The 27471-nt window shown below is 45.5% G+C and overlaps 1 protein-coding gene across 15 annotated transcripts in view; it reads right to left on the bottom strand.

Moving 5' to 3' along the window:
* Positions 1-27471, bottom strand: part of RIMS1 (regulating synaptic membrane exocytosis 1) — a 1643460-nt gene that overhangs the window by 793125 nt on the left and 822864 nt on the right. For all 15 annotated transcript variants that reach the window (XM_069606225.1, XM_069606227.1, XM_069606239.1 and 12 more), the window contains 2 exons: positions 20113-20212; positions 10202-10325 (listed from right to left, as the gene is read on the bottom strand). In XM_069606225.1, coding sequence (XP_069462326.1) covers positions 10202-10325; positions 20113-20212 — 224 coding nt within the window. The remainder of the gene's footprint in view (positions 1-10201; positions 10326-20112; positions 20213-27471) is intronic.

Below are 27471 nucleotides of genomic sequence, written 5' to 3'. Positions count from 1 at the left end.
CTTCCCTTGACTGGTGGGGACAACCAGTTTTCGCCTTCTTTCCGTTCTTTGAGGTATCTCGTGGCCGCCTTGCCTGTGCCAAGCACCCCGGCAACCGGAATACCACACTTTACCCCCATACCGCGAAAGTCGGCACCAACCCTTTAACCGGAGGACTCCGCGGCTGGTTTCTTCCCGGGCAGTGCAACGACCCTCTTCTTCTGCTCTTCAGCGAGAACTTCTTCTCCCCTGACCGACGTCGAGCCCTGCTGCCACTGCCTGGAACAACTGCCACCGCTGGAGGATCCTTTCCGCTTAAGGTACTGTGTTCTGCCTGGCTTCCCTTGCTACCGACTGTACGGGGTAGATTTAGTCCCCGGCTTTCGAACCTGGGAGTGCCTGGGACACTTTGGCTAAACTTTCTGAGCCACTCTAACCTCTTTTTGACTCTTTGCAAGACTTTGAATCTCTAACTAACAGTGTGATCTTGGGCACATTTTCGCTCCGGCTACTCTAAGAGTGGGCCCTGCCTAGTGACTTTTGCTCACCTGTGACTTTATTCTTCTTTAAGCCTATTGCAAGTGCTCTGGACCTTAGAGTGGTGTGTCTAACCCATTTCTGCTTTTTCTCTCCCTTTCTTGGAAACTACTAGAGTGTCATCTAACGTTAAGCACTCACCTCTGTTTTAATTAAGTGGTGTTTTACCTAGAGTTGTCTAGATAGGAGAAAGGATTGAATCTACTTTCATTATAACTGTGTTGAAGTGCTTTTACTATATTTTTGCTAGAGTGTTTTTAACTTATGTGTATTTTAAATAAATAACTATATACTTTTGAAACCAAGCTCTGGTCAGTGTTTGCTTGTGCTATTGTGTTTTGGTACATATTGTGTATACTTTACATACTGCCTAACTCTTCTTGAGAGAAGTCTGACTGCTCAGCCACAGCTACCAGGTAAATCTGGGTGGTACAGACTGCTACCAAAGGGGTTTACTGCTCTACCTGTAGTCTTAAATCTTTTGCAGTGTTCCCCAAGGGAACTGCACAGGTTTCTGCCTAACAGACCTCGAAGGGTTCTGAAGCCTTTACTGGTGTCTCGACCCGGGGCCTTTTATTTGAAGGGATAGGGTCCCTTGAACCTGAGGGAGAAGATTCCTGAGGGTTTAAAGCTAGTAGTTGGTCAGGGTGTCTTTCGAAGAAATTTGCTAAGGAGGACATCCTTGACATTACTCTGTCAATGTCCTCGCATGACCAGAGTTTTGAGCTTGGGGTGACCCTGCTGGAACTCTCTATGGACTGTCCCTGAGAAGACTTGGACGGGGAAGTCAGTTCTATTGTTGTGGGGATTGCAAGGGTTGTTTCCTTTGTTGCTTACCCCCTTCCCTGTGGGTGGAAGTGTGTTTACCCTTTCCCTTATCTTTCGACGCCTGGCGTCGAGGATCGGAGGTGGAATCCCTGTGTTTCGAACTAGGCTTCGAAACTGGGCCCTCCTCACTCCCAAGTGATGTACCCTTTCCCTGGGGTGCAGGCTGGGGATGGAAGCCGTGTTCGTCTCCGGACGAGTGATCTTCCGTGATGTTAATGGGCGAGGCACTATGTGCAAGTGTGGAGGCTTGCCTGACGTCGTGCGGCGACCTCGACCGGGACCGCCCAGAGGACGTCCTTTCGGACCGCTCCTTTTGTGCCTCTTTCCGAGGTTTCGACGACGTCGAATCTCGGGTGGGTTTTTTGTGTTTAGCGTGTGTATGTGTAACGCTCTTGTCGCCGGGGGACTTCCCCATAGTCGCCGGGACGGACGACCTTCCGAGGCCGGGGACGTGCGTTAGGCTGTCTTTCGACGCCTTGGTGCCCTCGCCGTCCGAAAGTCCGGCGTCGCTGCCGTCGCTGAAGGTACCCTCCGCCTCCATAGCTGCTAGCTTGGCGTGGTGGGCCCAACGCTTGGTGGAGCGGTCCTTAAGAGTTTTTGTCTTAAACCTGCTACAGGCCCTGCAACCCGCCTCGGGGTGGTCTCTGGGCAGGCAAAGGTTGCACGTAGCGTGCTTATCTACCCAAGGGTATTTTTTATTACACTTGGGGCAAAACTGAAAGGGCGTACCCTCCATACGCGCCTATGGGCAGCGGGCAAGTGTGTGTAGGTAAGAAGGTGTTTCTAACCGAGTGTGGAAGTGTACCACCCCCCACTCTCCCTACTGTAGGGCCGAGGCCAGCGGCCCAGGCCCGAGCCGAGGCGGAAGCCTCAAGGCCCAATCCGTCGGGTTTCGACGTTGATCTCCTCCCCGGTTCGGCGTCGAGATGCTGGTCGACGTAGGGGTGAGAAAATGGGGCAAATTAGAATTATTTTTAAGTGTAAATATGGCAAAGCCAGGGAACTCCGATGAAGTGCTTCCGACCAGAATGGCGGAAAAAAACAATCTGGGGATCCTAGACGCGTGAGGGATCATGGGTACAGTGGACGTCACACTAGGGATAGTATTACTGGCACGCCCTGTGTCGACGCCCTTTTTCGATTTTCGAAAAACAAACTGTAATACTCCGCAGCTTCCACTAGATGTCGGCCTATGCACAGCATGTGATCTAAGCAGATTCCACAAGCCTCAGAAATATATATATATAATATATAACTGTTTCTGTGCAGCCTATGTTGACGTTTTGTTTCCTTTTTTTGGTATTTGATGCTATTTGTTGTTCCTTTCAATGTGTGCATTTTTCCTTGTGGCCTTGCAATTTTTTAAATCTATACTAGGTGAATTGCTTACAATGCGTGTCAACTGCATTACACTGACTCATCGCAAAACAGCTCATTACTTTCTTTTTTTTGTATTTGGTTCGTTGAAATGAATCAACCTTTCAAATATAAAACATTCAGGTAAGAAAAAATTAACAACAAGTTTGAAATGAGTAAAAACAGAAGGTAACAGAACACAATTCACAACAAATGCAAATATAAAAAAGACAATTGAGCAAGTAAACCAAGGGCTAGCAATGCACAGAGTCTAACAAAAAACAATTCAAAAAATTAACAGTAGCTGTTTGTATTGCTGTGCACGAAGAGTTTCAAGATTGCAACCCAACAGTCTTGCGGGTCTAAAAGACCTAGGTAAAGGCAGTATTTTGAAAAGTGTGTCTCTCTTTCACCACAGAGAGTCACACATTCAGTAATCAAATGAATGAGAGTTTCATGAGTATCCAGTGTCATACAAAATCGACAAATATTGTTTGATATAGGCAGAAGTTTGCGTCTGACTTGTATGTCTCTTGTGAGATATAGGTTAAATCTCAAGCGTAGAATGCCTGAACGATATTTCGGGGAAGGTGATAACAACAAATATGGTGCCACTGTACGAATTTTTTTAGGAGGGAATCTTAGGCCATCTCCATCTTTATACTGAAGGCAGAGGTCTCTAGTCAGAAGCCAATCAGATTGATACATTTTGAATTTGGCTCTGTCGGGATTTGTTAAAGTTTCAATTGAGACCTCTACAATTATTAGAATATGGTAAGCTTTTGTTAACATTTGTGTATGAAAACATGTGTAACAGAGAACATACAATCAGACAGCAACTTCAGTATAGAGATGTGAGGAGTAGAGAGCAAGCATTTTCTGAATATTCTGAATAGTGCGCAGATACGCCAATTATAGAGAGCTTGCAATGAAACAAGGCACAACTCATACCTGATCCATGGGCAAGGCGTGCATTGCGGTAAGTGTAGCATTTTTCTCTAAAACGTGGCCTCCCAGAGTGTAAAGAGAGGTGATAGATCGTCATGGAGGGTTTCCAAGCCATAAAGTAAAGATGGAGTGACTTTCAAGTTCCAAAATTGGAGAACCGGAGTGATAGAGAATTTTCTGTATTTGAACATTATAAGAGAGGCCTGCGAGATAGCAGTCTTCAATTTGTTACTTACATGAGCGATGTGGCTGGGGGCGTGAGCCTTACCCTCGAAAATCATCCCAAGATAAGTGTATTGGAAAACTACAGAGAGAGGGATCTGATTGATATGCCAGAGATGGAATAAAGGCCTGTGGTTTCGTGGATAGAATGTTACAATTTGAGTTTTGTTGGTATTAGCTCGTAATTCATTGCAATGAATATAGTCGTGAAAGGCATTTAAGAGATTCTGTAAACCAGAATGTGTTTTAGAAATGAGCACCAAATCATCAGCATAGATTAATGCTTTGATTTGGTGGTTATTAAATTTGGGTGAATCTGAGATGACATTTTCGAAGGCACGTCTCACGTCTTGGATGAAGTAATTAAAGACAGCTGAGGCTAAAAGGCAGCCTTGTTTTAAACCGCGAGCCGTAGAGATGCTTGAGGACAAGCGCCCGTCCAACGAAAGATGAATTTGAATTGAAGTGTTGGTGTGTAAAGATGAGATTATGTCAAGGAGAGTAGGTGGACAATGGTCATGGAGTAACTTGGAAAATAAAAGAGGTCTGCTGACAGAATCGAATGCAGCGTGCAGGTCTACAAAAGCAAAAAGAAATTGCTGTTTGGTGGCATGACACTGTGCTTTAAGGGCGTTTAGGCAAATTAAATTAATGGACGTGCCTAAGCCTGTAACAAAACCCGATTGCTGAGGGTCACGCAGATAAGAATTTTTAGTCCATTGATTGAAGTCCCGTAGAATTAATTTACAAAATAATTTACCTGGGGCATCCAGAAGGGCGATGGGGCGATAATTGGATGGTAAACTGCGATCGCCCTTTTTGAAAATCGGAATGATTAGTGAGGTCTTCCAGAAGGGAGGGATTGATTTATACTTTAGAATATTGAGGAAAATGATGTGTAAGATATCGGCCCATTCAAGAGGAAAGGCCTTGAAAATCATGTTAGAAAGGCCATCTGGGCCCGTAGCTCGAGATGAGCTTGCTTTCATGATTTGTGCTTGGATATCAGAGATGGTAAACTCAACTCTCCAAGGGCCAGAGGTGAGAAGTGGGAGGCTGTTGTTGGAAAATTTTGGATCAGCGTACAAGGATGAAAAATGGGTTAGCCAAGATAGGTCTGATACCCCATTAATCTGCAGGGCACCTTGTGAATTGGAAGTCAAGTTATGAAGTAGCTGCCACATAGTGCTAGAATTTTTATTCTTCATGGCCCTAAACATTAGTGCGCTGTCTGCATTTAAGCGTGAATAGATCAGAGCTGAGAGGGAGAGAATTTGATCGTAGAATAGCTCTTCAAGCTCTTTGATAGTCTGCTTTAGCGGTTTGTATGTCTGGATCAAAAGCATGCGTATGGCGACCAGTCAGCCTTTTCGAAGTGGTCAAAGTACTGACAAATGGACGCAATAAGTCGGAATAGTGTGAGTGGTGGAGCAACTGAGCATGATAGACCACACTATTAGCAAATGATAGCAAAGATGAAGGGTTCCAGCGCACTCGAGAACCAACTGGATTAACAAGTAATTCAGTGGAGAGATGGTGCGTTTGTTCCACGAGAGATGGCCACTGAATCTTCAAAGAAAGTAAATTGTGATCACTGTGTGGCAAAGTAGTGATGATGAGGCCGTCTATGTGTTGAAACAATTTGGCGTTCACGTAGATGTAATCGATGATACTTGAATTAGTTCTGCAATGCCAGGTACTTTGGGGCGAGAGATCACCCGGAACAGCCCCATTTACCATGTGGAAATTGCGATACATCATAAATGAAGGCCACATAGATGTTGCTTGATTTGAACGGGCTTGGTTCCAACAATCACGATTGATGTCACCAAGGACAATTGTGTGAGAAATGTGAGGAGTTTGTGAGACCACATCAAGAATAGAAGCTAGACCATCATAGTAAGCCTCATCAGTTTGTGCAAGAGGATTACGATAAATGTTGACAAGTGCAATAGTGAAGGTACGATGATGTAAAATCTTCACTAATTGGATGTGGGCTTGCACTGATGCCCAAGGAAAAACAGAGAGGCCCAGCTGTGATTTGACTGCAACTAGTAAGCCAGAAGAAGGTCGGCCTTTAGTTGGAAGGGCCGAGAGTAAGGTAAGGTCAAATCCATCCCAAACAGGGGGAAGTAATAGCCAGGTTTCCTACAAAGCTATGATGTGATAGGTAAGAGAAAGAGTAGACATAGAAATATGTATATGAGCATGGCCTCGCGTGTTCCAGCTAGCAAGATTCAAGGAAAAGGAAGATACAGTAGTTGGTGGTTAGGACGCACAGATCAAGGAGGATGTCGAACAGTTAGGGAATTTGTTTCCCAACCCTTGATAAATGTTCACTTTTCGGCTTTGATGATGAGGTGGAATGCACAGGAGATTCAGGATCCAGCACTAAAAGAAAACCCAACTCAAACAGTTGCATTTTGCAGTGCCAGATTGTGTTCCACACAACAGCCAAAGGGATGCGAAGCCTGACCACAGAAGAACACGTGTCAGAAACAAATTCTATCTGATCTATGTCGTGGGTGGTGATGGCATTCAGGTCCTCGATTTCTCCAAATATGTTCAGGACACTTGCACGGTTTAGATCATATGTAGGAAAATTGCCATCTCGACATTTAAGAATAAAAGAGTGAAAAAGAGGTTGTGAAGGTAATGATGATTTAGAAAAGGACTTGGTTGTCGAGCTTTGAGTAGGCCATTTTGGCGATGGAGCCACTGGGACTGATCTGAGACATGAGCGTAGGATGCTTTCTTCCTCTTGCATGGTGAGTGCAGGCGGGCATTGTGTAGGCAGTTCAGAAGCTTCATGACCCGGCTGCGTAAGGCTTAATTGCGAAGCTAGATATGCATCAACACTGGCTTTTAGGTCAGATAATGCAGAAGCACCAGGGATAGGAGTCTGAGATACAGTTGAGGCAGAAGGTTTTTGAAAAGTGACACGCTTGTTAATCAAGGGAGGAGCCTGTACGCTTGTCATTTGAGATTGCATGATGGGAGCTAAGCCAGACATCCTGGAAGATGATAAAAGTGAAGGATCTGAAGGCAACCCCAATTTACATAAGCGTGAGGCTAAATAAGCATCAATGCTTGCTTTATAATCAAAACGATTTTCCATGGAAGGAGAAAGAGTAGGAACAGTTGATGAATTAGAAGAAAACTGAGATGAGCAGGTTTGAGATTGTGACGATGGGGGCAAAACATCTGACTGATGAGATGGCTCATGATGTTCAATAGATTGAAGTAGCTGGCTAAGGGGGGAAAGAGAATCTGAATGGGGTACTGCAATCATAGCAATTGAACTCGCAGTAGAAGGCAAAAGAGAAGAATGAGCTACTTCACTGTGCAGCTAGGAATACGTGAAGGAGGGGTTGGTGAAGAAATGAGGACTGGTTCAGAGGGCAGAACAAGAGCAGGTATAGGTACAGGTGTGGGGAGGTGAGGAGGAAGTGAAGACAAAGCAGAAGGAAAGGACTCAGGAGCAACGGCAGGATGAAAGGATGCAGGAGCAACAGCCGGATGGATTGGCTCACTGAGAGCATCCTGAGAAATTAGACACTGGTGACAAAGGGGGAACAGTAATGGGCCTGATTATCCTCGGAATTGAGGGAAGGTGGCTCATGACAGGAACAATGAAACAATCTGAAGATGTTTGATTGGGATCTTGCACGTTCTCAGCAATTGGATTTGGGTGGTGGATGTATTGTGTTGGGGAGTGAATGAGAGGAGGATCAGTAGGAAGAAGAGAACCATGTGCATGCATCCATTTTGCTAACTCTTCAAACAGAGCGGATTGATTGGAAAGTTTATGATCTATAGTGTCGTAGAGTTTACTCATGGTTAAGATAGCAAGATAAATGAAAGTGAGAGCAGCATGAATGAATGCAAGTTGTTGAGGCAAAGCAGTAGAAGGTGTTTGTGGGGCTCTGGGGGTGGGCATGGCAAAAGAGTCAATGAGTGCAGATGAACAGATGACTGAGGAGTGAATGGAGATCTCAGCAGAGATTTCTTCATGAGGAGCTTTGCTGTTTGATGGAATAGAGGTCGGACTCGAAGAGGCGTCAATGGAGATGTCTGAGACATCAGGTTACAAAGAAGAGAACTTGATAGGAGAAAGAGCCGAGCCCATGTATGAGGGGTGAGGATGAAGGTTGACTGAATTAAGCATAGTAATGTCAGACAATGGATGAGTATTCATGCGCGCCGGAGAAGATTGATGAGCAACTGGGGAATTGTTGGCAGTAGAAGAAGGGGCATTGGGTATAGGGTTGCTTGAGGTTGGAGGTTGACTCGGGTGCAACATTTGAGGTGTTTCGCTAGGGGCTGGCGGGAAGGGAAACTTTGCAGGCAATATTGGGCCGGTGATGCGAGGTGCTAAGAAGGGAGTCAGCGCAATGGCTGAGAAGAATCTGGGAGACTGAACTGGCACTTGATGACAAGTGGTAAGATTGAGGAGAGCACAAGCATTGTTAGGCATGTTTGTTGTAAGTTTGTAAAAGTGAAACACCATTCAATGATTTATCATGCACAAAAACAATATTTGTTGTATTAAAAAAGAACACTAAAAATTAAAAGAAAAAAGAAAGAAAAAAAAAAAGAAAAAAGTAAAAAGCGACAGTGAAATTGTGTCCTTTTTTTTCCTTCTTTTCCATTAAACAAATAACAAGAATAGAGAAGAGATCCAGGAAAAAGAAAGAGGGAAGAAAAAAAGCAAAGGAACAATAATGTAAATTATGCCAAAAAGAAAAAAGAAGAAGAAAAGGACAAAAGCAGAGAAAGAAAGTCAAAGGCCAAGAATGCAGATAATAACATATATAAACCAAAAAGTTGCATAAGAAGATAACAAAAAATGCTGATTAAAAAAAAGCCAATCAAACCGCACACGCAGACCGCAGGTAACGTGGGTAAGTGGGAAAGCAGTACTTTAGCCAGTACTTTGCCCATGTGCGCGCGCGCTGTGCGCGTGCACGAGCAATATGTAGCTAGCAAGCTACAATAGGCCAGTAACGGTGGCCAATCCCTGCAAAAGTGAGGCGGGATTACCTGCAAAAATGTCAATCACTCTGAATGCAATGAATGAAATTGCAAGAAAACGTTGATAACGCTGAAAAGCTTTCTTTGATGTTCCTCAAGCACAATCCAACAGTTTAGCGTTGCAGGAGCAGGAAAGCCAGCGGGAAAGCAGTACTTAAGCTGGTACTTTGCCCGTGTGCGCGCACGCTGTGCGCGTTCGCGCGCAATATTTTAGCTAGCAAGCTACAATAGGCCAGTAACGGTGGCCAATCCCTGCAAAAGTGAGGCGGGATTACTGGCAAAAATGTCAATCACTCTGAATGCAATGAATGCAATTGCAAGAAAACGTTGATAACGCTGAAAACGCTTTCTTTGATGTTCCTTAAGCACAATCCAACAGTTTAGCATAGCAGGAGCAGGAAAGCCAGCGGGAAAGCAGTACTTTAGCCGGTACTTTGCCCGTTCTTCATTTTACTATATCCCTGAAAATGGACATCTTGTAGCAAGAAGTCGTGCAGTAATTATGATAGATTGGATCAGTGAACCCCAGAAGTGTCTCCACTGTGATATGTTCAAAAGAGTCCTATGAATCCTGGAATCATCATATGTCCATAAAGTCAGAAATATCCAAGGAAAACCCTATTCCCGTAGGCACGAGGATGCCTTATAAGTTTGTCTTCTTTTCCTATTCCCGACGGCACAAGTACGCCTTTCCAAATTTAAGAAAAGTCTCTAGTCCATGCGGTAGCGTTAGCGTGATAGGATGGAAGTAGAGGCAGTCTGTGGCAACTGTAGTGAGGCAAGGTGGAACTTCAGGCGGTACAAGTCGATTTCTGGGCGGGTCAAAACGAAACCAAAACAGGAGGCAAGGGAGTCTGTGAAACGTAGCAGGTAGTCAAGACCATAGGATCAATGCAAGCAAGAAGGGCTAGACGTAACAAGGTTTGTGGATGAAGCAATGGGTCGATACACAAGGAAGCAACAAGGTAACCACAAAGTAACAAGGTGCTTGATGATAGCATGAGCTCATTACACATTTTTGCTATTTTTACATATTTGACTGGGAAAGCAATGTTTCAAGCTACAATTCCCTTATATAATGACAATATTAAAATCAAAAGTTGTGCTTCAAAAATGTACATGGCCACAGTCTCTTCCTTTTCCTTCATTCTGGTGTGAAACCTTTGAAAAAAGGCTTCCCAAAGTGTTTGATGTGTTAATAATCTCTCAGCACACATACACTAGTCCCTCCCTCGGTCCACAAAACTGTGCGTGCACATGAATAATTCTCTAAACATGCATATAATTTAATACTCACCCAATCGGCCTAGAAACAATAATTTCAACTTGAGGTTCTGATTTTGATTCTAAAATTATGTTGTAAACATCTTCATTTGTCGCCCCGGGTAGTGCTTTTCCATTCCATTCTAACACCTCATCACCTTGAAATGAAAGAAGGAAAATGTACATAGATTGAGAGGTCACAGTACATAGTAAAGAATACAGCAACAATAAAAAGAAACCTTAATTGAACATCTAGAGACAGCATTTTAAAATATATTATTCAAGGCAAAATGTTATAAGATATTTATGAAATTGTGCGGATAGGTAGTGTAAGCACTGAAATGTGGCAATATATAGCAGGTTCATATTGGGGAATAGAATTGGCTCTGGGACCAATGAAAAAGTTTCCCACAGTCAGAAATGGTAATTCATTGCTTCTGTGACAGACTGTTTGAGGAGTATCAAAGGTGGAGTGTTTGGGTAAAACGTTTTGAAAAATGTTAATTTGAAATTAAATGTGTACAGTAACACTGGTCACAACAAATAGCTGCACAGTGAAGTAGCTCATCAAACTGCCCCACTTTGACCAAAAAAAGGTGTCCCACACTAGAATGTTGGGCCTGCACTTCTGGCATTTCCCTATTGTCTAATGTGCCAGTTTGAGTCTAATGTATAGTCATGACCAGCCTGCCTGAGATTTCTGGGGGCACCGTAGGAAAAGGCAAGATTTGTCCATGGTCACAGGGATGTCTGAAGTCTTGAGTCAATTCACATCCTCAGAGTTGACCTGGTAAGAAGCCCTGGACTGCATAATGTGGCATCCACCATTGATTTGATGGCCACCAAAATGTTTTAATGGCTGCGACCATGTGTTTGTACTTAGTGATCCTTACCCTCACCAACATTTCCCATAAATATAGAGGCTCTACCCCTGTTATTTATTTAAGAAGATGGCTATTCCAAAGATGCAGCGCAACGCCCGACTGCAGCACTTGCAAAGACAATCGGCAACCTCCTGCTAGGTTATTACATTGGGGAAACAGACCTGCATTTCTCACAGTGTGATCAGGGCTGGTGCACCCTTTGCGTGTTTCGTTCGGAGCAGCTGTGACAAATGTGCCATCTGAATCTCACCTGTCCGGCCAAGGAGGGATATGGCAGAGATCAACCATGGGAGCAGTGATGATCTCATATGGTATAATCAGAAACATGCAGTTGCAAAGCCAAGACAAGCTTGTTTCACCTGTGCCACCCAAAAGTGGTGCCCAGACTCCTACCACATAGCCTCAATACCCGCTTTCCATCATGGTGCCTCGCCTGCACCTTGCCTGGTAACACCATCACTGGCGCCATTTCTGTGTGAGACCAGAATTAATTCCTTCATTTTATTATTTAGCAACAAGCCATTACAAAATACACAGAATATAAAACATGCCAAAACATACAAATGCAATCCATATGGTGAATTGACAACACCGCATCATTCTCCCATGTGCTGAGATCAGCAATAGACCGAAAATAAACATATGAAAGTCTACAAATTCATTAACCAACATGACAAATGGGGGAAGATATTAAAACCCTCGCACTGCCCCATATAAATACTAAAACACTTCATCTTACTTTCAAAATGTTGGCCCTTTCCTTCAACGCTGTCCAAATAAATTCAGCAACTGCAGAAGTAACTCACTGAGAATTGCCTCAAAGGGCTGTGGTAGATCAGAAGGAGGACTCTATTTAGACCTTATACAATTGTGTTTATTAAAGAATAGGAATAAAGCCTGTCTTTCCTTATTCTACAAGGCGTCCCTACCTAACGGGAACTAGCTAAGGTGCTCATCAGTCATCATTGAATGCCTATGAATGAAACTGTCCACCATCCAACTCTAACCTATCTGACTCTACCACTAGTTTAACAACTGAAGGTCAGTAGAATGGCTGCTGTCTCCTGAGGTTCGATGAGTATCTCTCAGCCACTTTTCAATGGATCTTCAGATATTCTTTAGTGATCACTTTAATCAATTCATACAGTTCCTTTATTGGACTCTTGTTTCTTCTCTTGTCTTTACTATAAAGATTGATCTTCTCTTCTTCCCAAATGTACTTAGTCCACAACCTTCTGGGTTATTGAACAGTTCATAGTCCTTGTTCCTCTATTTCTCCTTCTCTGGGTCTATTACTACAAAGTCCAATTTGTTCTTGGGTTTATCAGTTCTGGCCTGTTCTCGTATTCCTCTTAGTGTCACAAGTCTCTCCCCTTCTCACCTGTTTTTGTTGTTTGCTTGAGACCTTCTTTGGTGACTTCTTTTACACTGTCTGGGATTTGTATAAACCTGTGTGCTGGTCTTCGGATTCCAGCATGAGGATGACAATCCAACACCAGGATACGTTCAGATGTCCAGGACAGAGACCAGGAAGGAACAATGTCCGAGCTCAGAGACACAGAACGCCGTGACCCGAGCACAGGCGAAAATCCAGGAAGTTCGAAGGTAAGTTTTGAGGAAAGGAAGGAAGGAAGGGGGATTCAAGGAACCGGGAAACAGGATTCAGAAGAAAGCCCCGAGCGAACTCCGGCAACACAAGTCCAACTACAGCAAGCGGTAGCGTTGAGACGCGCAGAGCCGCGGGGGGCGTGTCTGTTTAGTAGAATGCAGAGCGTGGAGCGCAAGGACTGGCAAGCGGCGTTCCGTATCAAGCGGCCACGTTGGAAGGATTACTGCATTCAATCCCCTATGGGTCAGGGACCACGAAGTCCAGAAAGGACGTAGGCGACGGTTCATGACAGTATGCCTCCTCTGAAGCCCTGGTCCTCCGGGTTTGCCTGGATGGATAAGATGGTATCTTCGAATCAGCCTGGGGGCATTGATGTTTGACACGGGTTCCCAAGTGCGCTCACTGGGAGGATAACCTTTCCACTCGACCAAATATTGTAATTGACCACGTCAGTACCTAGAGTCACAGATTCTGGAGACCTCATTTTCGAGTTGATCATTGACAATCACTGGGGTAGATCTTGGAGCAGTTCAAGAGGGCTGAACATATGGTTTTAACAGAGAGGTGTGGAAGACTGGATGGATCCTTTTCCATGATTCTGGTAGTAGGAGTCGAAAGGCCACTGGATTGACGATTGTTTCTACATTCTAGGGATTGCAGGACTTGAAGATTCCGATGGTCCGTGCGGACTTGTACCGGGTGTTTGGCTCCCAAAAGAAGATGACGGCAATCAGTGAAGGCTTGACGGATGGCTAGCAATTCCTTTTCCAGGACGGAATAATGAGTTTCACTGGGGGTCAAGGTCGAGAGAGATAGGCGAAGGGGTGTTCTAACTTGTCGCCAAGTTCCTGTTTCAGGACTGCCCCAATGGCGTAGTTGGAGGCATCAGTTTCGACAAGAAAAGGTCGATCAATGTCGGGTTGAGCTAGGATGGGAGCTTGTGTGAACTCCGACTTCAACCGCAGGAACGCCGAATCTTGGGCTGAGGTCCACCGAAAGGGGGTATCTTTCTTTAACAATATAACAATAGGATGCACAATCTCAGAAAATGCTGGTATAAATTTCCGGTAGAAGTTAGCAAGCTCTAGGAAGGATTGAATTTGTTTTACAGTGATTGGAAAAGGCAAGTATAGAATGGAATCAACCTTTGAGGGGTCCATTCCAATTCCTTTTGGGCTAAGAACGAATCCGAGATAGTGAACAGTTGATACATGGAAAAGACACTTCTCGGGTTTAGCCAGGAGCTTATGTTCACGTAGACGTTGTAAGACTGTCTTTACGTGCTCTTCATGTTTCAGGTGGTTCTTGGAGTATATCAGTATGTCGTCCAGATATACAATGACGAAGAGGAACAGCATATCAGAAAACACCCGATCCATAAAACGTTGGAAGATTGCTGGGGCATTAGCAAGTCCAAAGGGCATAACCAAGTATTCAAAGTGGCCAAAGCGTGTTCTAAAGGCTCTTTTCCATTCGTCACCTTCCTTTATACGAATAAGATGGTAGGCACCCCTGAGATCTAGTTTTGTGAAGACGACTGCACCTCTGACTGCTTCCAGGATGTCAGAGATGAGAGGCAAGGGGTAACGATTCTTGAGAGTACACTGGTTAAGGCCACAGTAATCTAGGCATGGCCTAAGATCCTTGGAATCCTTCTTGGGACGAAAAATAGAGAAGCGCCCGCCGGGGACTTGGATGGTCGTATAGTTCCATTTTCCAAGTCGGTATCCAGGTATTCCCGGAGGGCCCTTTTTTCGGGTTCTGACAAAATAAACATTCTCCCGAAAGGGATTACTGCTGAAGGTTCAGTATCGATGGCACAATCCTCAGGTCTGTGTGGTGGAAGAGCTTGAACAATGGCTGTCGAGAATACATCTGTGTAAGCCTGATAGGCCCTGGGAATCCGGATGATGTTAGAAACAGTGACTGGAATTTGCTGAGTTTCTTGAGAGTCTTCAGAGGACCTTGGTAAGGTATCTAGGGATAAGCAGTGGGACATACAATGTTCAGAACCAAGAAACAAGGAGCCTGCTGCCCAATTGATGTCGGGGTTATGCTTCTGTAACCAGGGCATGCCTAGAACCATTGGCTAGTGGGCCGATCTTATAATGTCAAATGTAATCCTCTCTTGATGGTGGTTTATGGAAAGTAGGATCTCTTTAGTTTGCAGGGTTATGGGTCCCGAAGACAGGGGTCTCCCATCAATAGCTTCTACAGGTTGCATTGTCTCTCGAGTTTCATGTGGAATGTTGTGAGTAGTGACCCAATCATGATCTATGAATATGCCCATGGCTCCACAATCCACTAATGCCAGGATGGGGTAAGATTCTTTATTGGAAGTCGATAGAAATGCCTGTAGAATCACAAGAATACTTTATCCAGGAGAGTTCAAGGAAAGAATTGATGTGTAGCAGACATCTTTCTCCTGAAACTGTGCCCTATCTAGGATCGGGAGCTGGCGTTTCCCGAACGCCGTGGAGGATCAATAGGGCACTCTCTCACGAGATGTTTATCGGAGGCGCAATACATGCATAGACCAGTGTGAATCTGGCGCATTCTTTCTTATGGGGTAATGGGTCCACGGAAGGCCCCCAGTTCCATGGGTTCTGGATCCGAGGTTGGAGAATCTGTGGGCTCTGGTCTGGATGGGTGGTCTATGGCAGCCTTTTGGAAGGTTGACTTAGACTTCTTTTTTTCCGCCTTTCTTTCCTGGATTCGAAAGTCGATTTGCAAGGAAAGGTCCATAAGAGCCTGGAAGGAGTATGGGCGAGCTACCCTGGCTAACTCGTCCTTTATTTCTTCATTCAGGCCTCTTCGGAAGAGGGTGAAGCTGGCTTCTTGAGACCAATCAGAGGACCGCAGTGTTTAAACCACAAGATCTTCAGCAGATTCCACGTGGTCCAATACGCCAAACTTCTAAAGAAGAATTGTTCCTGAAACAAGCAGAGTGCACAGAAAAAAAGAACTAAAGTCATGGGGCACGGCACCTCAATATATACTGGCCCCAACGTCATATCCAGCATGGGGCATGTTGAGGCATTGAACGAAGCCTATGCAGGGCCAAACTGCACCCCAGGTGATGGAAAAAGTTTCTGAAAGCAGCTTTGCTGGGAGGTAGATATCATAGATGAGGAATATGTGGGAGGAAGGAAGCAATTAGAAGGAGCAGCCATGTTGGGTAACAAGAGCACACAAAACATGCCATATCGCAGAGTCCTACAAATGAACATAAAAGAAATCCTCAAAAGAAACATTCACGGATCAATTTAAAATACACATTTAAAAAACTATGCATAGAACATTGATGTGCCTTAATGCAAATTTGTCCCCCCAGCAAAGTTACATATCGTTAACAGGCAAAAAGCGTACCTATGAGAAAATATTACAGAACAACATGTAAGGATAGTTAACTAAAACAGCACACAGTATTACAAGAGCAAAAGAATTAACGACACAGTTATATAATCCTCTACCGCATAACTATGCAGATCCGTTTGGGGATTTCCAGCCTAAGAAATTGCCAATTCTGGCTTATTGCGTCCAAACTGGTCCTCACTACAGTAACAGCCACATGGTTTGGGAAATGTGGAAGGTTGCCCATATCACTGCCATCGGTTAAGATTAATCAAAACTTTCCACTCATCACATTTTGTGGTTATAGTTTATCTCCCTTTGAGCGAGAGGGTATGCCTAGACGTGGGTCTCTTGCTCACTTTGCCACGGAAAGCCAAGCTGCACTAAGGAGGCACAACAAGGCTGAAACATGTCTTGGGTTGTGTCCGTGTCCATGCAGAGGAGACATGGCCTGACAGTTCTGACTAGACTCCTTCCATCAGTGGATGTGCCAGACTGATTTGCATATGGTTGGTCCCCTTTTGCAATGGCACAGACAGTATGATAGTAAGAACCTGTGTGTGCACCATGGTTTGGTGGGGCTTTTTATCTGATGGATTTGTTTGGATGGATTGTGAACTTCGCTCTGATAGATCTCACATTCATTTCAAATGGGAGGAGAGTGTGGGAAGGTGAAGGATGCTATGTGTTGTTTGAAAACTAAATTCTCCGGATAAGAACTTATCCGACTGTAGGTTTAAGGATCAGCTTATAACCTACCATATAACAGTATGAACAAATGGGACCAAACACAAAAACAAAAGAGGATCACAAATATGAATCACAGTGTGCAACTTTTTAAAACTCCTTGAGTAGTGCAAACATGTGTATTTTGGGAGAACTTTGGGGCAAATGGTGCATTTTCAGCATGTATTGGCCGGCAACATTAGTAGAAAACAACAAGGAGCACAGTAGACTAAGGAATCAAAGTGGCCGACATGGGCCAAGAAAACAGACCCATGTTTGCCTGTCAAGCTTTCTCTTGAGACATTGCCCCGTAACCCAGTCTGAGCCAGAATCTAAATTCAAAAGTAGCTGTACGTAAACTGCACAGACCGTGAGGAATATTTTCTGTAGTGAAAGACATTGATGCCTGATTCAAGAATATCTGAGCATTGCTACTGGAGTGGGAATCCGTGAGGCCTCGTCCTGGAATAAGAGTTTCTGCGGTCTGTTATGGAAGGGAGCGACTCCTAGAATGTATTGTGAATACAAGGATCTGAGTCCTTTGGTTACAGTGCTAGAGTCTAAAGCCATATGCTGAAGAAAGAGTGTTTTTGGTTTCTGCTTCTGGAGTTTAAGACTCCCTGGCCTGATTTTACTTCTGAGCCAAACAGAGACTTGCTAGTTGACTAGAAGCCTCTGAGACCTGATGATGGGTGGGAATCTCTGCCATTCTGTTGCAATCAAACAATAGATAGCCATTATTGATGGGATACACTAGGGAGGTTCCTGCTGATGAAAGATCAGGCTTGCTGGGGATGGGTACATCTGCTGATGTTCACATTTGTATTGAAGCAGGTAAGAGCCAATGCTGGACAGACACTCATTATTCACATATCATTGAAACGTGATCATTATTCACATCACAGGAATTACTTTTGATTGGATAAAGTGTGTTCCTTTGTGTAGAGCTATGACTGGAAAGTATCCAGGTCCTTGGTTTTCAGTGGTAAAATAAGACAATTGACAGTTTTCTAATCTCTTACTAAAAAAGAGGCGATATTTCAACATTAACATGCGTTCCCAATCAATGCATCATGACAATGTATTCAAATGAATCAAAAATGCTTTAACCCAATTGTCATGCCCACGCCGCTGGCGCACGCATTGGCAACCATCATGGACTACTTGGTACTCATTTATCCTCCTAATACTCTTCGAACTCCTTGAACAACTCCTTTTCACGCCTTGGTCTTTTATTTCCATTTGCTCAACTTTGGTTCTTTCTTATTTTATTCAATTAACTACATCTACCATAATGCACCTGGCTACAGTCCTCAATTCCTGGCTATTCTCATTCATCGTTATTGGAACCACAATCCCCAGAAGCCCTAGCGGCCAGTGTTGCTTCTACTTGCTCAGGACCAGAGAGGGAGGAGGCAGATTGTCTTCAGGTGTGCCGCTCCAGGTGCTGTCAATTAGCCTGCCTCAGAACAGGGCAGGGCTGTATATAAGCAGCTGCCTGCAGGAGCACAGTGTCTTGCATCTTGAGTTCTCCCCGCTCCTGTTTGCCTTGACCCTTTACTTTATTTGCTGTTCCTGTTGCCGCATTATCCTGTTTTGTTCCAGTGCCCTTTCCGGGCTCCCTGCCTTGCAGCCGATCACGCTCTGCTGCCTTCTACCTACAGCCCTTGTCCTCTGGGCTTCCTGCCTTGCAGCCTATCACAGTCCTCTGCAGCCCTCTACAGTCAGCGGCCCTGCTCCTCTGGGCTCACTCCTTGCTGCCCTGCTCTTCTGGGCTCCTTGCCCTGCAGCCTGCCTCACTCCGGCTGCCTACAGTCCTTGTCCTCTGGGCTCCCTGCCCTGCAGCCTGCCTCACTCCGGCTGCCTACAGTCCTAGTCCTCTGCAGCCCACCTTGCAGCCTGCCTCACTCCGGTTGCCTACAGTCCTTGTCTTCTGGGCTCCCTGCCCTGCAGCCTGCCTCACTCCGGCTGCCTACCGTCCTTGTCCTCTGGGCTCCCTGCCCTGCAGCCTGCCTCACTCCGGCTGCCTACAGCCCTTGTCCTCTGGGCTACCTACCGTGCAGCTTGAACCCTCTGCTGTATCCAAGCCATTGTTCCCTGGGCCCCTTACCTTGCAGCCTGCACCTCTTCGCTGCCTACAGCCCTTGTCCTCTGGGCTCCTTCCTTGCAGCCTGCTCCCTCTGCTGCCTCCAGTCCGTGTCCTCTGGGCTCCTTCCTTGCAGCCTGTCTCCCTCCGCTGCCTACAGCCCTGCTCCTCTGGGCTCCCTACCTCGCGGCCCTATTCTTTTGGGCTCTCTGTCTGTCGCCTACTACTAATCTCTCTCTGTCCTGTTCTTCTGGACTCCCTGCCTTGCAGCCTACTACAGTCCTCCGCAGTGCAATACAGATTGCCTGCACCTAGTGCCACTCTTGACTGCAGACCTGCTTCCTACTTTGCAGCCCTTCTGTTTTCCTGACTGCTGCTCCTTGTTATCTTCCTTGAGTCCTCTGTACTCCACCTTAGGTTATCTATTTCAGTCTAACTGCCTTTTCTTCATTTCCTTCTGCTAGATTGCTCATGGACTTCCTTTTCGCTGGATATTTCTATTCTTGTCTTCTCATATGTCTTATGTAATCCCTTTGTACAGAGCTTGCCTGTTGGTTTCCAGCAGGCAACCTCTGCCCCTTCCTTTGTCCCGTTTTCAGTGTTACAGACACCCACTGCTGTTGTTCCCAGCCATGAGCATACAGCGTGGGCCTCTGTTATAGCAATCTGTGCAGAAGGCTGGAGTTTCGTAAGGTTCGTGGAACACTCTTTCCCATTTCAGCATACACACCAAGAGGGAATCCAGTTTGTTTGTACCTTTGTATCTTTTGCCCCTTTTGGCTCACAGCTACTGTTTCCTACTCTTCTTTCTTGTTGAACTTCCTGCTGTGTGTGCTTATCTGCTACCTTACTTCAACATAGCCACCCAGACCCTACCTGGGTATCCTGTGCCACTCTTGACAGAGTGCCATTCCTGACACCAATGCTGAGTAGCACCAAACGAAACCTAAAACAATGTACATAGGTTTAATCATTAGCATCCAACAACCTAGAAAAAATGAATACCATCTATTAAACAAAATCTCCTGCAATCTGTTGTCTAGTTATTATTACAAATCCATAACAAGATATATTTTGCAACAAGTTTTCAACAAAAATGCTATTTTACATTCTACACCAACATCCAACATGCATCTGAGATAAAGATCCCTCATTTTGTAACTGGCAACTGTAAGGAAGCAAGAGGTCATCCCTCTAGCATGTTGCTAACTTTTTATTGTTCTTTTGTTGTTTCTTAATTCTAAACTAGCTATTTTGAATGTAGTGACTAAGAGATGGCGCTTTACCTGCTCGCAGGTGTCCCACGACGTCAGCCAGGCTACCCTTCTTAACTTTGGTGATGAAGGCACCCAATCGACCAGTGTCAGTCATTTTCCCTCCAACGACCTAAAACAATATAAAACCATTAGTCAGCAATCCTGCACATTACTGAACCATGGACAAATAGTTCTATTCATTTTGTCTTTATACACAGGACAGAGATGGGCCCTGACCTAGACCTCCTACCAAATAAATAGAGAAAACATGGCTTCTTAAAGTCAAATATAATAATAGATGGTGATGATTTATCAGTTGCTGGACAAACGCAAGACTGACTTAAGACTAAGAAATAAAATGATGACTACTCAAAAGAGTAAATGAAAAAATAACATGTTTCTAACCAAAAACAAGAAAATGTTATATAATCTGGATTTAAAATACGCGGTCCAACTTAGTTATAATCAAAGCACAACAGGATGCAAAAAAGCAGGAGAAGATGCAGTCGAGATGGCAATAAAAGCTTTCTACGATGGAGCTGTTCTAGGTTTGCATATAGTCTAGTAAGAGAACATGTGTCGGTACTGGAGATTAAGGGTGAAGGTCTATCGTTATTCCTTGTAGTTGCCACGTCTTTTTCGCAGCAGACTCATCAATGTGGAAATGTTCGAAAAACAACTTCCAGACTTCATCTTTTGGCTTAGTTTCTTGAAAGGAGGACAAACTGAGACAGATTCCTGCTGGAGACTAATTTGTGCCAATACTTGCCAGATGTCACTGTCAGTTGCTTTCTCTTAGTCTCCAGTTCCCACATACCATTCTGTTGTCTCTCTTTTCTTTCGACAATGGCATGGGTACAGGTAAAAGTCCTCAGGCCATAGCCCATAGTTACTTCAACTCCTAGTTTCTGGTGGTTCCTCCTTGCAACTAAGTTCTATGCCAGAACATTTGCTTTGAGTGAGCTTGTGTGGGAGAACAGCAGGTTCCCATGATTTTAATCTAAGGATTGATTACATTGGTGGCAGGAAGGAGTAATTCCCCGTTCTCAGGCAGCTCTGGAAATTGGCAGTACTACTCAGATGGGTGGCCAAGTACACGGTTTTCTTTCTTCTTCTAGTTCGTGGTCACACAGCATCACAGGCTATAATAACCTATTCACTAAGCTAAACAGAAAGATTGTTTTCTTTGACAAGAAGTTCAAGCTCTTGTTCCCTGAGAGCTGACTCATTCAGAAAAGTCAGACTGTGGAGTGCACAAAGTATAGCTAACAGGACATTTAACACAAGCACAATGTACACCTATTTCAGACAGAAGAGCTTCAAAATCATATTCAATATGTACGTAAATAAAATTGATACGAGAAGTTCCAACTGGATACAAAGTTAGTGCTTTTAAGGAACATGCTTCGGATGCAATTACATTTAATATCACATGTTTTCTACAGACGTCTGTCACTTCGATGTAACATTTATAGTCTCACCAGAGAACTTATTATAGAGCTCAAAATATGCCAACCAGAACTAGCACTTAAAAAAAGACACCAAAAGGAACACATGTCCAAAATAATAACAAGGCCAAGCTCTCTTCGCTTGGTCATTCCACACAATATGCAAAGCCAATAGCCATTTGTCAGGCACTGCCCCAATGGTAATACCTGGTCACAAGAAGGCAGCACACGGAAAACAGTGCGAGTACCTAGGCATTTGAAAGCAGAGCCTGGCAAATCCACAAGAACAAACGGTTGGCTGTGCAACAGCTTGTTTTTAAAGGACCTCAGTGTGAGGAACAGATGTGAGGACACACATACTGCTTATAAGTAAAGTGGCTGAAGGCACACTCGCTTACAACATTTGTACAACACTGGCAGCACATTTAGTTACAATTAGGCCATTGGGCCTCTTTAAAACCCTGGCGGTAGCCGTGCCTGTTACACAGGCCCATTTCTGTTCTTGTCTTCTCATTTGTCTTATGTAATCCCTTTGTACAGAGCTTGCCTGTTGGTTTCCGGCAGGCAACCTCTGTTACACAGGCACGGCTGCCGCCGGAGTTGTATTTTTTTCCAGCCTCTGGCAATGGGGACGTGCCGGGCCATTCCGACCTTCGCGGACCCTGTATGTCCCCATTGCCAGGGGCTGGAATCCATTACGCTCCACTCCCATTTGAGCCCCATAGGGCTCAATGGGCATGGGGAGGTCGGATGCACAGGCACCGTTTGTAACGGTGCCGGTGCATCCGACATGCTGTGCTCGCGGGTGCCTTTCTGCCCGAAAGGTCCAACCTGGTGGGTAGAAAGGCACCCGCGAGCACAACTCGTACTTTGCTGGTCCGGGAACTATGGTACCGGCAAGCTTACCGGTACTGTAGTTCCCGGACCGGCAAACTTGTAATGAGGCCCATTCACTCTCAAAGGACTGCTTTGAAATAACATTGGCCAGCCCTATTCCGCACAACATTTGCAGTTACTGCTTGATAGGGCTAGGTCAGGGAGATCCCAGGAAAATGTGTTTTGGGTAGGCGAAACAGCAGGTGGGGTGGGAATGACCATAAATATTAACATGGTCAGGGTCAGTCAATGGGGATGTAAGAAACAGAACAACATCTACAAGCTGTGTGTCCCTCCTCACATCTCATCCCTCTCCTACCTGTACTTCAGTACAATAGTTTTGGTTTAGAGGTGGAGCTTAAACACCATCCAAAAGCCAAAACTAAACATGAAGTAATTTGATTTGACTCTCTATGCTAATGCCACTGCATATTTACAGATAACAACCAAGCATTTTTAACTTGCCACTGCTCGTTTCATCATTTCACCACATGCAGGGCACTTATTTTAACATTTAAGGTAACTGCATCGTGTGCAGTTTCTACCTCTGCTGTCCCCTCCCAGGCGCTCTGCATGGCCCTGGCTTCCCATTTCATCTCTAAAACCCAGGACATTCTGTCCTCTCTCTTCCTCTCCCCCTTCTCCCACTATTCCCTGCCCTTCCTCTGGCCCTTCTGTGGCCACCTCTCCTCCCTCCTTCTCTGCCTTTAACCCTTTCTCCGCAGACAAAGTTTCTATACAAGTTCAATCTATGAAAGTCTCGTCAAAACAGGTTCACCCTTGTTCCTCCAAAACCATCAAGGAAAACATCGACACCCTGGCTCCTACTCTGGCTGACTTCTGCAACCACTCCTTCGCCACTGGAGTCTTCCTTTACCCCCTGAAGCACTCCCTTGTGCACCCTCTTCTTAAACGCTCTGCCGATCCGTCCTGCCCGTCTAACTATCGCCCAATCTCCATCACTCCTTTCCTGGGCAATCTCCTGGAAAAGCTGGCCATCTCCCAGCTTAATCCTCACACTGAATCTGCTGGTTGTCTCAATGACCATCAGTCTGGCTTCAGAGCTGCCAGAAGCACGGAAACTACTCTCCTGAACATCCATAAGACTTGCTCTCCAACCTTGACTCCAACACCCTGTGTCCTCATCTTACTTGACCTCTCTTCTGCCTTTGACATGGTCAACCATGCCATCCTGCTCAACCGTCTCTGTGATAACCTGGGTGTCACTGATCAGGCCCTGGCATGGTGGACTTCTTTCCTCTGTGATTGACCCTTCCAGGTCCAACGCAGGTCCTTCCTCTCTATCTTTATCTCTACCTGTGGTGTTCCCGAGGGGTCTAGCCTCTCTCCCTGGCTGTTCAACCAATACCTGGCACTTTTTGCCCACCACATTTCCACTCTCTGCCCTAACTTTCAGTGCTATGCGGATGACACTGAACTCATTTTCAGGCTCCCTTCCACCACCACGTCTTATTCTCTCATCTCCGACGGTCTGCTATCCAGGAGTGGTGTGCTGCCAATGATCTCTGCCTTAATGACAGTAAGGCCGAGATTCTCCTTGTCGGCACACCTGCTGTCACTCTCTGGCCCACCTCTTTTGGCCCTCTTCCTGCTCCCACTTGTGAGGCTAAAAACCACAGGGTCATCTATGAGCTCCACACTCTCCTTCTCTTCTCACATCTCTGATGTCTATAAGAAGTCACACTACCAGCTGCACCTCCTCAGAGGTATTTTTTGTTTCCTCTCCTTCCACCAGAAGCTCACTGCTTCCAGAGCTCTGGTTCCCTCTACGCTGGGCCACTGCAACAGCCTCTTTCTAAATCTGCCTGCCTCTACTCTCCGCCTTTTGCAACTCATCTAAAACAGGACTGCAAGACTTGTCCTTGGCCTCAAGTCCAGGGATCGGATCTCTCCAGGACTGAAATCTCTGCACTGGCTGCCAGTGGCGGCAAAGATTAAGTTCAAACCCCTCTCTGCATTGTCCACAAGGCCTTCTGGGGTCTGGGGCCTCAATACCTTGAACTCTCTCTTCATTCTCGAGCTCTTCGCTCATCTGCCTCCAACTCCCTCAGGGTCAGTCGCTTCTCCAAGCAACGAGTTGGTGGTAGATCTCTTTCTTAGGCTGGGGCCTCTCTCTGAAACTTGAGGAGAACCATCTCCGGTTTCAGAATCATCTCAAGACCTTTCCCTTTGCTTCTGGTTCCTCTCCTCTCCCCTGCTGATCTCCTGGCTGAAACTTAAACTGCACTGGTTACCTGGCTACCCTCTGATCTCGGGCCCAGGTGCCCCCCAACAGTTGCACAATTGCACTGCCCCCTCCCCCTTCCCCTACACTTTTCCCTCTACCCCCTCCCCTGCACTTGCGCAATCTCATTGTCACCTGGCCTTGTAGATCAGTGTCTCCGTCTTCCCTCTGTTCCCCCTCCCTTGCCTCGTCGCACCTTGAAACACTTCTGTATAGGTGCGTTATAAATGCCATATCATATCATTACATATGATCATGCCTGTATCACTCTAAGATTACATGTTTACATTACAAGAGGATTCAGGATTGACCTAGAGACTTTCCAAAGTGTCACTGGCTCCCTGGGTTTATAGCTACTAGAAGAGAGCTGTAGCCTCAAAGTAGACAGAACATGCACGTGTTTACAGCAAGGTGAAAGACATGCTGGCCTGTGTGTCCTAGGAAGGTGCAGGGGACATTAAGTTGAAACCTAAAACTGTCATGCTTTTAAAAAGTGTTGTGTTAGTCCTTAGTAACCATTCTTTCTCTCAACTTTCCTCTCTCCTTGAGGGTAGTTAAGCAATGCTTTTATGGGTTGCATATCATTTTCTGACACAAAGGCTTACACCTTTTCTGGGACCCATTGGATGACCTTGGCCGTGACTATGTAAGTAGATTTTCTTCCCTGAAAAATCTCTCTTTGAAGAAGTGTGTGGTTGCTTGTGTAGTGACCTCCTCAGGAATTGGAGCTCTGCATGTTTGGCTGTGTTGTCCAATAACTTCACTGAGATTACAGCATATCTGGTTTTGATCAACCAACTCTATAATCTGTACTCCTATCTTCTTCGAGACTTCGTCCAGCCATTCCACTATTAAGAGAGATGTAAGCCGTGTTGACAAACATTTCTCTAACTTCCAACATAGTTTCACTTGACTCTCCACATTAAAGACCAATTTTGCTCACCAGCAGCTTTCCCACACTTTGTGTGGATGGTCCTCAGATGGGCTCTCTATCGTATATTTATGAATCATATGCAGATATCCCATATGCAGACATCCCCTGCAGAATTCACAGGATCTCGTCATTTCTCCCCAGAGGGGTGCATTTCCCTATTAGGCCAGGTGAGGCTGCTACCCAAATGTCCGCCTTAGGGTGCTAACATGCGAGAGAACCTCCTAGGGAGCGACTTCCCTTATGGGGATAAGGGCTCCCATACTGTGAATAACCTCCCAAACCATTTTCCTTACAACCCATGACCCCGGTTAAGCTATCTAATAACCATCCTGAGAATACTACTGTATGTTGTTGTTTGTTTTCTTCTGTATCACCTACAAGATCCAATATAACTGTGACAAAGAAGATGCAGGGAAACATGAAAAATAACCGCATGATGAATAGCTAAATGACTGATGACTGGCTACAAGTAAGCATGAAGAGGACCTCGAAACAAATGGAAAATTATTTTGATGTTACGTGGGGGTAAACCCCACTGTATGAAGTATAGATTGAAGAAGGATTTAGTCACTTGGGGAACGAGAAGCTGGCCTGCAGCCACAGTGAGGGAAGCTGGCGTCCTGAGACACCAACCCGGGAGATTCAAATTCGGACACAAGGATTTACCAAGAGGCAGTAGGCCTTTGAGAGAGAGAGAACCTCGAGCAACAGGCACAGAGGCTGTCTGAGTCGGGACAGACCCGACTCCAACATTCACTGTAAGGATATTGGTGAATGCACGACCTCCGGTAAGTGGACTGAGTGGTCCACAAACTGTACCCAGACCGCTGCAAGAAGAACGGTGCCACAGAGCCGCACTGAAACAGGAACCAAGGAAGAAAGACACGCAGAAGATACGTGTGATGAGAAGCCGACCCCAGAGACTGGGAAGAACCGGAGACACACTCCGACCACAGCCAAGGTTACGGGAGTTGCGGGAGACCCAGGAGGAGTCTGGGGGAATGTTCAAGTCAGATAAAGCATCAAGTGTTACTCGGGAGTGATCGCCCTCATCCCATTTCTATCCAGAGAACCAAGAGTCAAGTAATACTCAGGAGTCATCTCCCTCATAACAATGATACCCAGAGAACCAAGAGTCAAGAGTTATTCAGGAGTGGCCTACCTTGTCACATTGATACACAAAAGACCAGGAGTCCAGTATCCCTTGAAAATAGAAACTGGCCCACTGGTGCTGATGGTCAAGGAGGAAAACGAGACTCAAAGGGATAGTCTTCCTAAATATCAAGCCTACTTTCAAAGTAAAGAATACATCAAGAGTGAACTTCCTTGTCACAGTGGTGACAAGAGCCTTAAACATTAAGAGGGCCTTGGGAGTGAGCTCCCTCATCGAAGTAGGAATTCCAACTTGCAGGAAAGAGATAAAAAGGACCAAGAGTTATTCTGGAGCAATCTCCCCTGTAATCAAGACACAAATAGCCCTAAGAGGGTATCAACATACGAAGAGTAACCCAGGTGCAGTAATCCTTGGGAGGAAGTGAAAGGACTTTTAAAATGCGTTTAAGAGAATATCAAGGGGAGACTGCTAGGGGGTGCAGAGCTATGGCCGCCTAAGCGGTCGGCTTGGTCATTCCCCACGGAATAACGGGCGAGTATGCCGGCGCCAGGAGCTTGAGCTGCCCGCCTTGGTGCTGAGGGGGTGCCGGAGATTGTTGGGGAGCAGATGTGAAGCACTGGAGGTTTGCGGCAGACAGGGATTTGCCGTGTGAAGTGACAGCAGTATCCACGCTCGCCCCGGCCCCGGACCTCCGATGAGGGGAGAGAAGACACTGGTGCACCGAACCGTGACAGGCACCACAAGTAAGGTGCAAGGGAAGCTGGAGGGTCCT

This window comes from Ambystoma mexicanum, chromosome 4p (genome assembly GCF_040938575.1).
Source record: "Ambystoma mexicanum isolate Mex_15411 chromosome 4p, UKY_AmexF1_1, whole genome shotgun sequence".
NCBI classification, from domain to species: Eukaryota; Metazoa; Chordata; class Amphibia; order Caudata; family Ambystomatidae; genus Ambystoma; species Ambystoma mexicanum.
This window is presented reverse-complemented; position numbering and strand designations above follow the sequence as displayed.